This window comes from Carcharhinus amblyrhynchos, chromosome 4 (genome assembly GCF_965287045.1).
Source record: "Carcharhinus amblyrhynchos chromosome 4, sCarAmb.v2.hapA, whole genome shotgun sequence".
NCBI lineage: Eukaryota > Metazoa > Chordata > Chondrichthyes > Carcharhiniformes > Carcharhinidae > Carcharhinus > Carcharhinus amblyrhynchos.
The window spans coordinates 12,033,403-12,052,664 of record NC_137327.1 but is presented as its reverse complement, the minus strand read 5'-3'; the positions used below and the strand labels follow the sequence as shown (position 1 = coordinate 12,052,664).

Sequence of the window (19,262 nt, the reverse complement as noted above, 5' to 3'; positions counted from 1 at the left end):
CACATTTGTTCACAATCCTCACCAGCCGATTCAATAGTAGCTTTCAGAAGAAATGGGAATGGAGAAAGAGCAGGGCAGTGGGACAAATTACACAGTTAAGAACATAAGAACATAAGAAATAGGAGCAGGAGTAGGCCATCTGGCCCTTCGAGCCTGCCCCGCCATTCAATAAGATCATGGCTGATCTGTCGTGGCTCAGTTCCACATTCCCGCCCTCTCCCCATAACCCTTAATCCCCTCTCTTATCAAAAATCCATCAACCCGCGTCTTAAAAATATTTAGCGAGGCAGCCTCCACCACTTCAACGGGCAGAGAATTCCAGAGATTCACCACCCTTTGAGTGAAGAAGTTCTTCCTCAACTCCATTCTAAACCGACCCCCCTTTATCTTGAGGCTGTGCCCCCTAGTCCTACTGTCCTTTCTGAGCGGGAAGAATCTCTCCACCTCTATCCTATCCATCCCATTCATCATCTTATACGTCACAATGAGATCACCCCTCATTCTTCTAAACTCTAACGAGTACAAGCCTAGTTTATTCAGCCTCTCCTCATAGCTCAACCCCCTCAACTCCGGCATCAGCCTAGTAAACCTCCTCTGCACTCCCTCCAAGGCCAAAATATCCTTGCGTAAGTACGACGCCCAAAACTGCACACAGTACTCCAGCTGCGGCCTCACCAATGCCCTATACAGCCGCAGCAAGACCTCCCTACTTTTATATTCAATCCCCCTCGCTATGAAGGCCAGCATCCCATTCGCCTTCCTGACCACCTGCTGCACCTGCTAATGAGCTAGCACAAGCATGTTGGACTGAATGGTCTCATTTCAATGTTGTATGATTCCATGCTGTCACCAATGCCAAGAAAGTTTCATTTCAAAATTATTTATTAGTCACAAGTAGGCTTACATTAACACTGCAGTGAAGTTACTGTGAAAATCCCTGAGTCACCACACTCCGGCACTTGTTGGGTATATTCAGGGAGAAGTTAGCATGGCCAATGCACCTAACCAGCATGTCTTTCAGACTGTGGGAGGAAACTGGAGCACCTGGAGGAAACCCACACAGACATGGGGAGAAAGTGCAGACTCCACAAGCCAGGAATCTAACCTGGGTCTCTTGTGCCGTGAGACAGCAGTGCTAACCACTGGGGCACTGTGCCGCCTCACAAGCCAAAGCTTGTGGTGTCTAGGAAGGGCTGAAGATCGTAAGATTTCTTTACTCAGTTTTATAAATACCAGCTGTTCAGGCTAATGGAGGCTGTCCTTACCCAATGTGTAATATGTGACATTATTCTGCAGAGATTCACAAACTCTCTCCATGTAACTGGAAAACATGCCATGATATTAAAATGGAATGAATTGTGGTCCATGATTTATTACAAATTGGTTCTAAATGGAAGAAGTCGGTTATCTAACTTAAGTTCCATTAAATGGCAACTTGGAACAATGGTTACATGTGATTAGACACTGAACAATATTGAGATCATAGAAGTTTACAGCATGGAAACAGTGGCCCTACTTGTCCATGCCACCCTTTTGTTTAAATCACCATGCTAGACCCAATTGCCCATATTTGGCCCAAATCCCTATATACCCATCTTACCCATGTAACTGTCTAAATGCTTTTTAAAAGACAAAGTTGTACTCGCCTACTTTCTCATTACTTATTCATGCATGTGGAAAATGAAGTAAAGAAACTTTCTTTAGGCTATAGTCATTTGCCACCTTGGCTAACATAATTTTAAAAGGTTTCCTTTTTTTATAGATGCGTGGCTGGAGAAGGGATAACTCCCATTCCTCCTCCCATACTTTGAAGAAGTTAAAGAAATCAAGGAAAGAGGACAAAAATGGGAGCCCCTGTGTGTCCTGTGCAGAAATGGTGCCCACCTCCGAAAGGAAAAGTGTCCAAGATGTTGACCAGTCTGGTCCTTCGTCCAAAGCATCCAACAGTACAACATTGCCTATTTTCACAGGGAAGAATACTAGCTCCTTCGCAGAGAGAACAATTCCAGTTTCACAAACAAAGCTGCAGCAGTACAGCACCACGCCTTCGCAGTGGCACGCAAGCGAAGCGACTCAAGAAATCCACGTCCAAGATAACAAGGCTGAGACTGATGCCAACCCATCTCAGGAATCCGAGTCCGAAATTACCCACAACCCCAATCAACAGACCCCAGTGAAAAAAGACTGCTCTGTGCTGCTGCCTGCAAAAAGGACCAATGGCGAAATGCTTGTCTCAGGTCTCAAAACAGGGCGAACGTTTTGTTTGGGCATACAAAATGGCAGCCAAGATCTGCAAACTGTGAGTGCAGTGTCAAAGCACAATGACAACAAAGACAATTTGTGCATTAGAGCCCATGCTTGTAATATGGCCATGTTACAGGTCAGCAAGATCCAAAAGGCAGAAACCTCAGTTCCTGTTGGATTGACAAGGATTCCCTTCCTAAACACCATGAATCATTGGTGCTGGCAATAGTCTTTGATGCCAGGCCATGAGAACCTGGCCATCAATGGTGCCCCAGTGTCTAGAGCAATGGAGTGCCACAGTGTAAGGGTGCAGCCCCCCAAAACAGTAAAACAGCAGACAAAGCAGGATGACTTTGGTAAATCTACTTTCAGTCAGAGTGCCCCAAGCAATAAGCAGTCAAGTAGAATAAGACAAAAGAATGTTGCAGGGAGAGATATTCTCCCCGTGATCTCACAGCCTGGGCCACCACGGTTGACAGCAACCAGTATACCAATCTCCATACTGCCACATAAATTCCTATAGACTTCTGAGTTTTTTTTCCTGTTTACCCTCCCCACTTCCACAGTAATGGCTGTCGAGACAGATTATGGTGTTCCCCACTCCCCCCCAATCCCCCACCCCCACCCCCACCCCCCTCTTCCTGGCTGAGATTAGTTAACTCAGTACAGACCTTTCTTTGATCCTCAGGCCACATGGGACTGGATGGGCTATTGTGGTGTCACACACAAAGGCATGTAGCAATCTAGAAATGTAGCACACAATTTATTAGAGAACAGCAAAGATGCAAAGATTTATTTGGATAGCGATATTCACACTTGCATAGTGATAAATGTTTTTGTAATTTATATAAAAAAGGAATCTAATATTACAGGACGTTAGTCAATGTTATCCTTCAATGCACCTACAGATCTTAAATTATAATATCCATAATGCATTGTATGTCTCGTGTCAATGATTTAATTTCAGCGTCGGACGAAAACAAAAGATAACTTTATAATTTCATCTCATTTAATAAACGCAAAATTATGCAGATACTGCAAATCCAAAATAAAAGCAGAAAACGCTAGAAAGACTCAGCAGTCCATGGAGAGAGAAACACAGTTAGCATCTTGAATCAGGATGACTTCTTCAGAAAAGATTTGAAGTATCAACTCTATTTCTCTCTCTCTCTCTCTCCGCAGGTGCTGCCAGACCTGCTGTATCTTTCCAGGAATTTCTGGTTTTATTGCATTTAGAATAAGCCTGATATAAGATTTATTATAAACAAAATCATTCACAAAAAGGATTGCCAATCTGTTGGGGTAGAATTTAAACCAATTCTCTAGGGTTTTGCTAAGTTGTAGCATGAAATTCCAACTGAACACGGAGACAAAACTATATATCCTCCTTCCCTCCATGAAAGTGCTGAATCATCCCTGCATAAACACTATTCTACCCAAACACGTCACCCAAAATAGTCACTATTCACGTGTGAACCAAAACAGTTGAGCGTCCATCGCATTTGTTCACAATCCTCACCAGCCGATTCAACAGTAGCTTTCAGAAGAAATGGGAATGGAAAAAGAGCAGGGAAGTGGGACAAATTACACAGTTCTTTCTGAAGAGCTAGCAGAAGCATGTTGGACTGAATGGTCTCATTTCAATGTTGTATGATTCCATGCTGTCACCAATGCCAAGAAAGTTTCATTTCAAAATTATTTATTAGTCACAAGTAGGCTTACATTAACACTGCAGTGAAGTTACTGTGAAAATCCCTGAGTCACCACACGCCGGCACTTGTTGGGTATATTCAGGGAGAAGTTAGCATGGCCAATGCACCTAACCAGCATGTCTTTCAGACTGTGGGAGGAAACCGGAGCACCTGGAGGAAACCCACACAGACATGGGGAGAAAGTGCAGACTCCACAAGCCAGGAATCTAACCTGGGTCTCTTGTGCCGTGAGACAGCAGTGCTAACCACTGGGGCACTGTGCCGCCTCACAAGCCAAAGCTTGTGGTGTCTAGGAAGAGCTGAAGATCGTAAGATTTCTTTACTCAGTTTTACATTTATAAATACCAGCTGTTCAGGCTAATGGAGGCTGTCCTTACCCAATGTGTAATATGTGACATTATTCTGCAGAGATTCACAAACTCTCTCCATGTAACTGGAAAACATGCCATGATATTAAAATGGAATGAATTGTGGTCCATGATTTATTACAAATTGGTTCTAAATGGAAGAAGTTGGTTATCTAATTTAAATTCCATTAAATGGCAACTTGGAACAATGGTTACATGTGATTAGACGCTGAACAATATTGAGATCATAGAAGTTTACAGCATGGAAACAGTGGCCCTACTTGTCCATGCCACCCTTTTGTTTAAATCACCATGCTAGTCCCAATTGCCCACATTTGGCCCATATCCCCATACACCCATCTTACCCATGTAACTGTCTAAATGCTTTTTAAAAGACAAAGTTGTACTCGCCTACTTTCTCATTACTTATTCATGCATGTGGAAAATGAAGTAAAGAAACTTTCTTTAGGCGATAGTCATTTGCCACCTTGGCTAACATAATTTTAAAAGGTTTCCTTTTTTTATAGATGCATGGCTGGAGGAGGGATAACTCCCATTCCTCCTCCCATACTTTGAAGAAGTTAAAGAAATCAAGGGAAGAGGAGAAAAATGGCATCCACTGTGTGTTCTGTGGAGAAATAGTGCCCACCTCCGAAAGGAAAAGTGTCCAAGATGTTGACCAATCTGGTCCTTCGTCCAAAGCATCCAACAGTACAACATTGCCTATTTTCACAGGGAAGAATACTAGCTCCTTCGCAGAGAGAACAATTCCAGTTTCACAAACAAAGCTGCAGCAGTACAGCACCACGCCTTCGCAGTGGCACGCAAGCGAAGCGACTCAAGAAATCCACGTCCAAGATAACAAGGCTGAGACTGATGCCAACCCATCTCAGGAATCCGAGTCCGAAATTACCCACAACCCCAATCAACAGACCCCAGTGAAAAAAGACTGCTCTGTGCTGCTGCCTGTAAAAAGGACCAATGGCGAAATGCTTGTCTCAGGTCTCAAAACAGGGCGAACGTTTTGTTTGGGCATACAAAATGGCAGCCGAGATCTGCAAACTGTGAGTGCAGTGTCAAAGCACAATGACAACAAAGACAATTTGTGCATTAGAGCCCATGCTTGTAATATGGCCATGTTACAGGTCAGCAAGATCCAAAAGGCAGAAACCTCTGTTCCTGTTGGATTGACAAGGATTCCCTTCCTAAACACCATGAATCATTGGTGCTGGCAATATCCTTTGATGCCAGGCCATGAGAACCTGGCCATCAATGGTGCCCCAGTGTCTAGAGCAATGGAGTGCCACAGTGTAAGGGTGCAGCCCCCCAAAACAGTAAAACAGCAGACAAAGCAAGATGACTTTGGTAAATCTACTTTCAGTCAGAGTGCCCCAAGCAATAAGCAGTCAAGTAGAATAAGACAAAAGAATGTTGCAGGGAGAGATATTCTCCCCGTGATCTCACAGCCTGGGCCACCACGGTTGACAGCAACCAGTATACCAATCTCCATACTGCCACATAAATTCCTATAGACTTCTGAGTTTTTTTTCCTGTTTACCCTCCCCACTTCCACAGTAATGGCTGTCGAGACAGATTATGGTGTTCCCCACTCCCCCCCAATCCCCCACCCCCACCCCCCCTCTTCCTGGCTGAGATTAGTTAACTCAGTACAGACCTTTCATTGATCCTCAGGCCACATGGGACTGGATGGGCTATTGTGGTGTCACACAGAAAGGCATGTAGCAATCTAGAAATATAGCACACAATTTATTAGAGAACAGCAAAGATGCAAAGATTTATTTGGATAGCGATATTCACACTTGCATAGTGATAAATGTTTCTGTAATTTATATAAAAAAGGAATCTAATATTACAGGACATTAGTCAATGTTATCCTTCAATGCACCTACAGATCTTAAATTATAATATCCATAACACATTGTATGTCTCGTGTCAATGATTTAATTTCAGCGTCGGATAAAAACAACAAATGCAAGATAACTTTGTAATTTCATCTAGTTTAATAAACGCAAAATTATGCAGATGCTGCAAATCCAAAATAAAACCAGAAAATGCTAGAAAGACTCAGCAGCCCATGGAGAGAGAAACACAGTTAGCATCTTGAATCAGGATGACTTCTTCAGAAAAGGTTCGAAGTATCAACTCTATTTCTCTCTCTCTCTCTCCGCAGATGCTGCCAGACCTGCTGTATCTTTCCAGTAATTTCTGGTTTTATTGCATTTAGAATAAGCCTGATATACAATTTATTATAAACAAAATCATTCACAAAAAGGATTGCCAATCTGTTGGGGTAGAATTTAAACCAATTCTCTAGGGTTTTGCTAAGTTGTAGCATGAAATTCCAACTGAACACGGAGACAAAACTATATATCCTCCTTCCCTCCATGAAAGTGCTGAATCATCCCTGCATAAACACTATTCTACCCAAACACGTCACCCCAAAATAGTCACTATTCACGTGTGAACCTACACAGTTGAGTGTCCATCACATTTGATCGCAATCCTCAACAGCTCTCCATGAATCCCGACAGTGCAGAAGGAGGCTATTTGGCCCATTGAGTCTGCACCAACTCTCTAACAGAGCACCTTACCAGGCTTACCCCTCACCCCCATCTCCGTAACCCCATGTATTTACCCTGCTAATCTCCTTAAGCTGCACATCTTGGGACACTTATGGTCAATTTAGCATGGCCAATCAATCTAACCCCCACATAGAATCATACAGCGCAGAAGAGGCATTTTGGCCCATCAAGTCCGCACCAACACATTAGAAAAACCTGACCTCCCATCTGCCAGCATTTGGCGTTGAATGTTATGACATGGCAGGTGCACATCTTTGGACTGTGGGAGGAAACCTAATCTCCTGGATGAAACCCATGCAGACCCAGTAAGAATGTGCAAACTCAATACAATAGTCACCCAAGGCTGGATTTGAACCTGGGTCCCTAGCGCTGTGAGGCTGCAGTGCTAACTACTGTGACACCATGCCGCCCCCCCCCCACAATTACATTTTTAGGGAAATCACTGTTCAACTATCAGGACTAGCAACTCTGGATAATATTTCCTGATCCAAACCTAGACATGATCTAATTCTATTACACTTAGTCCATGTTGTTTACCGATAAGAATATCTGTGCATGATGTTAATAAGCACAGATATTCTAACAAAGAAATTACAGTCACTATAAGCTTCCTGAACTTTCATCTAGAAGTGTTACTGAGGAAGGAGGTCATAACACGTAAAAGAAGTTTTCAGACAACAGTCTAATATTGGAAGTCAACACAAACTGATCGAGATCATCCGAACAGCAATGTTGATTAAGTGGCTTGTAACTTGAGGATTTCAAGTATCCCATTTTCCTACCTAGAGTTGAGATAATCTGGAATCAACACACATCAACGGAATATGGATTGTGTTACATCCAAACACAATGTGGAGATGCCAGCGTTGGACAGGGCTGGGCACAGTGAGAAGTCTCAGAACACCAGGTTAAAGTCCGACAGGTCTATTTGGAATCACAAGCTTTTGGAGCGCTGCTCCTTCATCAGATGAATGGACCATTCACTTCATGAAGGAGCAGCACTCTGAAAGCTTGTGATTCCAAATAAACCTGTCGGACTTTAACCTGGTGTTGAGAGACTCCTTACTATAGCACATAGCGGTTCGTATATTTTACCAGTGTTGATTTAAACAATAACCACAACAGTTCTTCCGTAGAAACATCGCACGCCTTTGGAAAAACAATGCAGAATCATGGAATATTCAAAATGATACCTTGGACTACATTGAAGATGAAAACAAGAAGCTTACCTCCGGATGTGTTCTACAAGTCTTATATTTCATGGATGTAAAGAAAAGCTATTTATCGTTCACTTTCCTCTTTGTTCATCACACCCATGTTTGGTATAAAATCAGAGACTATAGGGGTTCCCAAAGGATAGGCACCTCTGCACGTTAATATAGTTGGAGTTTAAGAGGTAGCCGCATGATTAAATCACAGGCATAAAGTTATACTCTAACGCACTGGATTCTGCACATTGCACTATACTGAAACAGAGCGACAATTTGAAAGCTATTCTTCTGACACTTGTTAGGAGAACATGAAAGCCTGAAGAAATAATAAAGATTCCAAGAATGGAATTGATGCTGCATATTGGGCAGTGGAGGAGGGGATTTGAAAGAGGGGAGAATAGTCCAAACAAGCACCCCTGGAAAATTTAGAATATTTATATTAAAACTGATTAATTTTAAGCAATTTTAATATATATCTGTTTATTTCAAATAGAGCAAACATATCATTTGTGTCAAAATTCTCCTGATGGTCATCCTCCCACATACAGTCTTTCTCTTCCCCCACAAGACCAGCACTTGCAGACCCAGACGTTAGACTCTATTTAGAAACTAGAAGCAGCAGTAGCCAATTAGCCCTTTGATCCTGCTCTGCCATTATGATCATGACTGATCATCAAATTCAATATCCTGATCCCCCCTTCCCCGGTCCCATACCCCTTGATTTCTTTAGCCCCAAGAGCTATATCTAATTGCTTCTTGAAATCATACAACATTTTGGCCTCAACTATTCTCTGCGGTGGCGAATTCCACACGCTCACCATCCTCTGCGTGAAGAAATTTCTCCTCACCTCAGTTCTAAAGCATTTATCCCTTATCCTCAAACTATGACCCCTAGTTCTGGATTCCTGCGCCACTGGGAACATTCTTTCTGAATCTACCCTGTCTAACCCTATTAGAATTTTATAAGTTTCTATGAGATCCCCTCTCACTCTAAGTTCCAGTGAATATAATTCTAACCAACTTATTCTTTCCTCATATGACAGACCTGCCATCCAAGAGATCAGCCTGGTAAACTTTCGCTGCACACTCTTTATAGCAAGGGCATCCTTCCTCAGATAAGGACACTAAAACTGCACACAATACTCCAGATGTGGCCTCACCAATGCACTATATAATTGCAGTAACACATCTCTATTCCAATACTCAAATCCTCTCACTATGAAGGCCACCATACCATTTGCTTTCTTTCTTGCCTGCTGGACCTGCCCACTTACTTTGTGATTGATGCACAAGGACACCAAGGTCTCGCTGAGTGTCCACTTCTCTCAATTTACATCCATTCAAGTAATATTCTGTCTTCCTATTATTGCTACCAAAGTGGATAACCTCACATTTATCCACATTATACTGTATCTGCCATGCAACTGCCCACACACTCAGCCTGTCCAAATCACATTGAAGCATCTCCGAATCCTCCTCACAGCTCACCTTCCCACTTGACTTTGTATCTGCAAATTTGGAGATAATACATTTAGTTCCCTCTTCCAAATCATTAATATACAATGTGAATAGTTGGGGTCCCAGCACAAATCCCTGTGGAACACCACTAGTCACTGCCAATCAGAAAAAGACCTATTCATGCCAACTCTTTGCTTCTCATCTCCTAACCAGCTTTCTATCATCTCAAGATATTACCTGCAATCCCATGTGCTTTAATTTTACATAGTAGTCTCTTATGAGAGACCTTATCGTAAGCCTTCTGAAAGTCTAAATAAACCAAATTAACTAAATTAACTCTACTAATTACATCCTTAAAAGAATTCCAATAGATTTGTCAAGGATGATTTCCCCTTTGTAAATCCATGCTGACTTTGTCTGATTACACCACTGCCTTCCAAATACTGTGTTATAAAATCCTTGATAATGGACTCTAGCAACTTCCCTAGTACCCAATGTTAGGCTCATTGGTCTATAGTTCCTGTTTTCTCTCTACCTCCCTTTGTGAATAGTGGGTCTACATTAGCTACGCGCCAATCTGTAAGAACTATTCTAGAGTCTAAAGAATTTTGAAAAATGATCAATGGATCTACTATTTCCAGGGCCACTTCTTTAATATGCTGGGATGAAGATTATCAGGCCTTGGAGATTTATCCACCTTTAATCCCATCATTTTCCCCCAAACAGTTTCTCTACTAATGCCGATTTCCTTCAGCTCCTCACTGATACTTGTTTCTCTCAGAACTTCTGGTACTTTATTCATCTCTTCCTTTGTGAAGGTAGAAGCAAAGTACAAATTTAATTCCTCAGCCATTTTTTAAATTCCCCGTTATGATTCTCCCGTTTCTGACTGTAAGGGACCTACATTCATTTTCGTCAATCTTTTTCTCTTTACGTATCTATAAAAACTGACAGTAAAAGTTCCTATGTTCCTCACTAGCTTACTTTCGTAATCTATTTTTCCCTTCTTAATCAATCCCTTGGTTCCCCCTTTGCTGAATTTTAAACTGTTCCCAATCCTCAGGCCTGTTGCTTTTTCTTGCCAATTTGTATGCTTCTTCCTTGAATCTAATACGATCTCTAATTTCCCTTGTAAGCCATGGATTGGCCTCAATTTCCTTATCATTCTTGTGCCAAACCGGAATAGACAATTCCTGGAGTTCACCTATTCATTCTTTAAATGCCTGCCATTGCCTGTCCATTGATTTTCCTTTCAGTAATGTTTCCCAGTCCAATTCGTGCCTCATACCATCATAGTTACCTTTACTGACATTCAGAACCCTGGTCTCAGAATCAATTACATCACTATCCATCTTGACAGAAAATTCTACCATATTATGGTCACTTGTCCCAGATGGCCAACTCTCATTGCGCAATGCCCAGTTGCACAAGATAGCCTGTTCCCTTGTTAGTTCCTCAATGTTTTGATCCAGAAAACCATCCAGTATACACTCCAAAAATTCCTCCTTTGTTGTACTGTGACTAATTCGACTCTCCCAATCTATATTTAACACCCACTCTTTCAGATATACATTTTGCATCAATTCAACCATTTTTACACAAGCTCTACTAAGGGGATTGGAGTACACAGGAAATAAGTGAACTAGGCTAACCACTGGACCTGCTCCACGATGCAAACAGATCATGGCTGATCCATCTCTGCACCACTTTCCCTCACCGTCCCCATATCCTTTGATGTCATTTGTATCCAAACAAAATCTATCAATTTCTATCTTGAACATGCCTTGAGCTTTTCTAGGACTGGGGATTCCAAAGATTCACCGTCCTCTGAGGAAATTCCTCCTCATCTGCGTCCCAAATCCCTTATTCTGAAGCTTTGTCCCTGATGCTGGACTCACCAGCCAGGGAAACATCCTATCCATCTTCACCAGGTCATGGCCTTGAAGGGTTTTTTTGTTTCAACGAGAGCACCTCTCATTCTTTGAAACTCTTGGAGAATACAAGACTTCTATCTCTCCTCATAAGGCAATCCTGCTATCCCAGGGATTAGTCCGGTGGACTTTGTGGCAATTGCTCTGTGGCAAACACATCCTTCCTTAGATAAGGAAACACAATGTTCTAGGTTTCACCACAACTTATACAATTGCACTTTTGACTTCAGTACTCAAATCTATAAACGCATTACATTTTCTATACAAACTCCAAATGCTATTTGTGCATTGTTCTGAATTATGTCTGAAGCTATATTTTTCTACCACCAGATGGAGCTTCATAGGCTCATGATACAGAGTAACAGAGGAGCAGTTATTACAAGGAGCCCTTCACGCCTGATCTGTCACTCTAAGGCTGTGGCTGATCTTGGTTGTGGTCTCCACATTCTCGTCTCTCCCCATACACAACGGACTCCCTGGTCCGTCAAAGAATCTGCCCAACGCTGCCTAGAATAAATTCAATGGCCCCGCCTCTACTGCTCCCTGGAGAGAAGAGAATTTGACTTATGAACAACCCTGAGAAAAAAACATCTCCATCTCTACCTTAAAAGGTGGAAAACATCTTATTTTTAAACTGTGTTTCCTAGTTCTAGTCTCCCCCACAAAGGAAACACGAGAGGGTGGTACAGTGGCATAGTGGTTAGCACTGCTGCCTCACAGTGCCAGGGACCTGGGTTCAATTCCGGCCTCAGGTCCCTGTCTGTGTGGAGTTTGCATGTTCTCCCCGTGTCTGCATGGGTTTCCTCCGGGTGCTCTGATTTCCTCCCACACACCAGAAATTGTGGGTTAAGTTAATTGCTCATGTTCAATTGTCCCTTAGAGCCAGGGGATTTGGAGTGTAAATATGTGGGGTTACAGGGATAGGACCTGGGTGGGATTGTTGTCAGTGCAGGATCAATGGGCCAAATGGCCTCCTTCTGCACTGTAGATTCTATGATCCTCCATGTATCCACCCTATCAAGTCCCCTCAGGATCTTACATGTTTCAATAAGACCAGCTTTCTTCTAACACCTATAGATATAGGCCCAACCTATAGAATCTGTAGAATAAGCCCTTCATCCCAGGAATGAGTTGAGTGAACCCTTTCTGCACTGCATCTAACACAATTGTATTTATTTCAAATAAGACTACCAAAACCATACATGGTGCTCTGGATGTGGTTTCACCAATGCTCTGTACAGCTGCAATAAAACGTCCCTACACTTTAATATTCCTTTCAACTTTCAATAAACATCAACATTCCACTTGCCTTCCTAATCGCTTGCTCTACCCGCATGATAACCTGGCACATGAATCACAAGAAGTTAACAGGATCCCTCAAGCACAGAATTTTGCAATCTTCCCATTTAAATAGTACACTGCTTTTCCATTCTTCCAGTCACAGTGGACAAGTTCCTATTTTCCCATATTATAATCATCTGCCAAATTTAGGACAATTCATTTAACCTGTCTATGTCCCTTTGCAGACTCTCCATCTCCTCTTGACAACTTAATGTCCTACCCATCTTGATGTTACTGACTAATTTAGCTACCATACATTTGGCCCTTGATCAGAATGATTCCTGTGAGCCCTCAGCAGCGATCCTTGTGATGCTCCATTAGTTACATCTTGCCAACCTGAAAAAAACATTTATTCCTACTCTGCTTTTTGTTAGCTAACTAATCCTTTATCCATGCGGATGGATTGCACCCTACATCACGTGCTGTTATCGTATGGAGGAACCATTGGATGTGGCATCTTACCAAACGCATTTTGGAAATCCGAGGGCCCATCGACTAGATTGCCTTTATTCATGTTGCTATTACTCCCTCAAAAAATCAAATTAAATGTTTCACTTTTGCACCGTCATGTTGACTGACTGATCACATGGTTTAAGTATCCTGCTATCACCTTAATAATGCGTTCTAGCAATTTCCCTATGACAGATGTTAAGCTGCCTATTCTGTCATTTCCTGCTTTGATTGTTTCCCTCCTTTCTTGAACAGTAAGAATTCTCACAATACCAGGTTAAAGTCCAACAGGTTTATTTGGTAGTTTGAGCTTTTGGAGTGCTGCTCCTTCATCAGGTAAATGGAGAATTGGGTTCACAAACAGGGCGTATATAGACACAGATTCAATTGCAAGATAATGGTTGGAATGCGAGTCTTAGGTAATCTGTACTTTACAGGTACAGACAATGCGAGTGGAGAGAGGGTTAAGCACAAGTTAAAAGAGATGTGAATTGTCTCAAGCCAGGACTGTTAGTAAAACTCCCACCAACAGATGCACTATAGAAAGCATGCCTTCTGGTTGTATCACAGCTTGGTGTGGCTCCTGCTCTGACCAAGACTGCAAGAAACTACACAGGGTCATGAACAAAGCCCAGTCCATCACTCAAACCAGGCTCCCATCCATCGACTCTGTCCACACTTCCTGTTGCCTCGGCAAAGCAGCCAGCATAACTAAGGATCCCACACACCCTGGATATTCTCTCTTCCACCATCTTCCTTTGAGGAAAAAATACAAAGGTCTGAGAATCATGTACCAACCGAATCAAGAACAGCTTCTTTCCTGCTGCCATCTCTATATCCTAGCTATGACTGTAACACTACATTCTGCACCCCATGGGCGGCACAGTGGTTAGTACTGCTGTTTCACAGTGCCAGGGACCTGGGTTCAATCCCCAGCTTGGGTTACTGTCTGTGCGGAGTCCACATGTTTTCCTCATGTCTGCACGGGTTTCCTCCAGGTGCTCCAGTTTCCTCCCACAATCTGAAAGACATCCTGAGTAGGTCCGTTAGCCATGCTAAATTCTCCCTCAATGTACCTGAACAGGATCTGGAGTGTGGCAACTAGCGGATTTTCACAGTAACTTCATTGCAGTGTTAATGTGAGTCTATTTGTGGCAATAATAAACTTCAAACTCTACTTTCCTTCTCTAGGAATGGAATGCTTTGTCTGTATAGCATGCAAGAAACAATACTAATTGTATATTAATACATGTGACAATAATAAGTCAAATCAAAAAGCAGTTGTAAATGAAACTTCTTTGGATCCTGCTTCAATAAAAGCTTTATTCCTTTCATGTTTAAATACTTGCGGAAACTTTTAGAACATAAGAACATAAGAAATAGGAGCAGGAGTAGGCCATCTAGCCCTTCGAGCCTGCCCCGCCATTCAATAAGATCATGGCTGATCTGTCGTGGCTCAGTTCCACTTTCCCGCCCTCTCCCCATAACCCTTAATCCCTTCTCTTATCAAAAACCCATCAACCCGCTTCTTAAAAATATTTAGCGAGGCAGCCTCCACCACTTCAACGGGCAGAGAATTCCAGAGATTCACCACCCTTTGAGTGAAGAAGTTCCTCCTCAACTCCGTTCTAAACCGCCTCCCCTTTATCTTGAGGCTGTGCCCCCTAGTCCTACTGTCTTTTTTGAGCGGGAAGAGTCTCTCCACCTCTATCCTATCCATCCCATTCATCATCTTATACGTCTCAATGAGATCTCCCCTCATTCTTCTAAACTCTAACGAGTACAAGCCTAGTTTATTCAGCCTCTCCTCATAGCTCAATCCCCTCAACTCCGGTATCAGCCTAGTAAACCTCCTCTGCACTCCCTCCAGGGCCAAAATATCCTTGCGCAGGTGCGGCGCCCAAAACTGCACACAGTACTCCAGCTGCGGCCTCACCAATGCCCTATACAGCTGCAGCAAGACCTCCCTACTTTTATATTCAATCCCCCTCGCTATGAAGGCCAGCATCCCATTCGCCTTCCTGACCACCTGCTGCACCTGCAAGCTGGGTTTTTGCGATTCATGCACCTGTTCATTACCTGTTATTACCTGTTCATATATTACTGATTAACATTGTTGTTCTCAACTTTATCCCTCATCTTTCTAAGACACTCTTTGCTGGATCTTGAAATTTGAACAATCTTCGTAGAATCCCCACACTACAGAAGGAAGCCATTCAACCCAGAGTGTGCACCAACCACAATCCCTACTCAGACACTATCCCCATACATTTACCCTAGCTAGTCCCCCTGATCCTAAGGGGCAATTTAGCACAACCAATCCACCCAACCCGCACATTTTTGGACTGTGGGAGGAAACCGGAGCAACTGGCGAAAAACCACGCAAAACCGAGGAGAACGTGCAGACTCCGTACAGACAGTGACCCAAGCCAGGAATTGCACTCTGGTCCCTGGCGCTGTGAGACAGCAGTGCTAACCACTGTGCTGCTCCTACCTATTCGTAATGGTATATTTCTGACCAACTTGATTAGTACAGTATCCCTTTCAATTTGATACAATCTTTAACCTCTTTATTTAGCCACTGATGGTGCATCCTTCTTACTGGGATTGATCTTTGCTGAGATTTGTTAAATAAACATCTGCTGCTAATGTACTGAGGGAAATCCCTTTGATGTCATTTAGATCCACATTTATAACATTAGTTCATGTCTGGTCTTCAGCTGAGACACTGCGGAGAAGTGAATAAAGGTAAAGTTGTCAGACTTCAGAGGTGACTGGTGGTGATTTAAGCAAAGATGAGAAGACAGCCGGTACGGGAATTGAACCTGCTCTGTTGGCGTCACATTGCATTGTGAACCAGCTGTCCAGCCAACTGAGCCAATTGAATATAGACAATAGGAGCATCATATAAATCTCAAAAAAATTTGCTGTCTCAAATCAGAACAAGACTGGAACCATACTCTTCCATCAGCTTAAATTTGTCCATGGAATAGCTAGAAAGGTGCCTGGTTTGAGTTAATTTAACCATTGAGTCAGTAGGAATGCTACAAATGAATCTCAGTCCCTGGAGTTGGGGAAATAGAATTTGGCTAGAGTTTCCACATTTGGAATTAGATATAGATCGCTATCGATATATGTACGTGATGTTAAACAAGCCAAGTTTTGGCCCCATGTGAAACAAGCCAGTTATTGGATAACCTAACAACGCAACTTGAAAACTTGCAAGAACAATTGTTCTGACTAGATTAACTGAATACTGTTATCTAAACTTGTCCTCAAAATAAGGGGAAGGTAGTTTAGAACGGAGTTGAGGAGAAACTCCTTCACTCAAAGGGTGGTGAATCTCTGGAATTCTCTGCCCTTTGAAGTGGTGGAGGCTACCTCGTTGAATATATTTAAGTCACAGGTAGATAGATTTCTGATAAACAAGGGAATTAAGGGTTATGGGGAGAAAGCGGGAAAGTGGAACTGATCCACTTCAGATCAGCCATGATCTTATTAAATGGTGGGGCAGGCTCGAAGGGCTAGATGGCTCCTATTTCTTATGTTCTAAAGGAATCATACGCCAGTAGGAGATTAACATCTCCAGAAAGAATTTTGCCAAGAAACACATAACTTGCAAGAGCTTCAGGCAAACCGGACAGAAAAATTTCACACCTTCAACCTAACCTTTTATAAACTTGACCTAATCATTTGGTGCAAATACTGGTGAAGACAGCAGGTCAAGTTCACAGTGAACAAGAGGTTTTTCAACAAAAACAGAAAGTGCTGTAAAGTTTCTGTTTCAGATTCCAGCATCCACAGTATTTTGCTTTTTATTGAGGTTTTTTAATCAAAGTAGAATAGAAAATGCTACTAAAATACTTCTAGAAAAGAATTTATATAGTGCTTTTCATTATCAGACATTTCAAGTACTTAACAACCCATTAAGTGACATACTGAGTGAGTGTGTGGGCATATACATGGCAGATGCAGTATAATGTGGATAAATCTGTTACCCACTTTCATAATAATGTCTTCCTATTATTACTTGAATGGGCATAAATTTTGAGAGGTGGATACTCAGCAATACCATGGTGCCCTTGTGCATTAGTCTCTGAAAGTAAGGGCACAGGTACAGCAGGCAGTGAAGAAGGCAAATGGTATGTTGGTCTTCATAATGAGAGGATTTAAGTATAGGGATAGGGACGTTTTGCTGCAATTGTAGAGGGTGTTGATGAGGTCAAACTGGAGAAGTATGTACAGTTTTAGTGTCCTTATCTCAGGAAGGATGTCCTTTCTATAGAGTGAATACAGTGAATGTTTACCAAGCTGGAAAGGTTGCTGCAAAAGGTTAGGGTGCACGGAGTTGGGGGTAAGGTGTTAGTGTGGATAGAGGATTGGCTGTCTAATAGGAGGCAGAGAGTTGGAATCAATGGGTGCTATTCTGGTTGGCAGTTGGTGACTAGTGGAGTGCTGCAGGGATCGGTGCTGGAGCCTCGACTGTTTACCATTTATGACCTGGAGGAGGGGGCTGAGTGTAGGGTAACGAAATTTGCTGATGACACGAAGATGAGTGGAAAAGTAAATTGCGTGGAAGGTGCAGAAAGTCTGCAGAGAAATCTGGATAGGCTGAGTGAGTGGATGAGGACCCAGCCAATGGAGCATAATGTTAGCAAGTGTGAGGTTATCCACTTTGGTAGAAATAATAGGAGGGATTATTATTTAAAAGGCAAAAAGCTGCAGCACGCTACCATGCAGAGGGACCTGGGGGTCCTTGTGCATGAATCGCAAAAACCCAGTCTGCAGGTGCAGTAGGTGATCAGGAAGGCAAATGGAATGTTGGCCTTTATAGCGAGGGGGATTGAATATAAAAGCAGGGAGGTTTTGCTGCAACTGTACAGGGCACTGGTGAGGCTGCAGCTGGAGTACTGTGTGCAGTTTTGGTCGCCGCATTTGCAGGAGGATACATTGGCCTTGGAGGCAGTACAGAGAAGGTTCACTAGGCTGATACTGGAGATTAGCCGATGAGAAGAGATTGAATAGACTGGGTCTGTACTCATTGGAGTTTAGAAGACAGAGGGGGGGATCTTATAGAAACATATAAGATTATGAAGGCGATAGATGGGATAGAAGTACAGAGATTCTTCCCGCTTAGAAAGGATAGCAGGACTAGAGGGCACAGCCTCAAAATAAGGGGGGGCGGGGACTACAGTTTAGATTGGAGTTGAGGAGGAACTTCTTTAAAGGGTGATGAATCTCTGGAATTCTCTGCCTATTGAAGTGGTGGAGGCTACCTCGCTGAATATATTTGAGTCACGGGTAGATAGGTTTTTGATAGACAAGGGAATTAAGGGTTATGGGGAGAAAGCGGGAAAGTGGAACTGATCCACTTCAGATCAGCCATGATCTTGTTGAATGGCGGGACAGGCTCAAAGGGCTAGATGGCCTACTCCTGCTCCTATTTCTTATGATTCCTGGGATGTCACGTCTGTCATATGAGGAGAGACTAAATCAGTTAGGGTTATGTTCACTGGAATTTAGAAGAGAGGGGATCTCACAGAAACTTTAAAAATTCTAACAGGGTTATACAGAGTAGATTCAAAAAGAATGATTGCGATGGCGCACGAGTCCAGAACTAGGGGTCATAGTTTGAGGATTTAGAACGGAGATGAGAAATTTCTTCACCTAGAGGATGGCAAATGTGTGGAATTCACTTCCACCAAAGGTCGTGGAGGCCAAAACAAGGCAGTTTTTTTTTACAAAAAGGGTGGTGGGCGCCTGGAACTCGTTGCTGGGGGACGTTGTGAAAGCAGATACAATAGTGACTTTTAAGGGGCGTCTTGACAAGTACATGAATAGGATGGGAATAGAAGGATACGGCCCACAGAAGAGTAGGAGGTTTTAGTTCAGTTGACTAGCATGGTAGGTGCAGGCTTGGAGGGCCGAAGGCCTGTTCCTGTGCTGTAATTTTATTCTTTGTTGT

General features: G+C 42.7%; 1 protein-coding gene and 1 pseudogene across 1 annotated transcript; both read left to right on the top strand.

The window, feature by feature from the left end:
- Positions 1-1,762: 1,762 nt before the first annotated feature.
- LOC145341732 (uncharacterized) lies at positions 1,763-2,767 on the top strand (annotated as a pseudogene).
- Positions 2,768-4,830: 2,063 nt separating this feature from the next.
- Positions 4,831-5,835, top strand: LOC145342504 (uncharacterized). The gene has a single exon (XM_080188067.1). It carries the CDS (start codon positions 4,831-4,833, stop codon positions 5,833-5,835), a length of 1,005 nt encoding a protein of 334 aa, XP_080044193.1.
- The last annotated feature ends 13,427 nt before the right edge of the window (positions 5,836-19,262 follow it).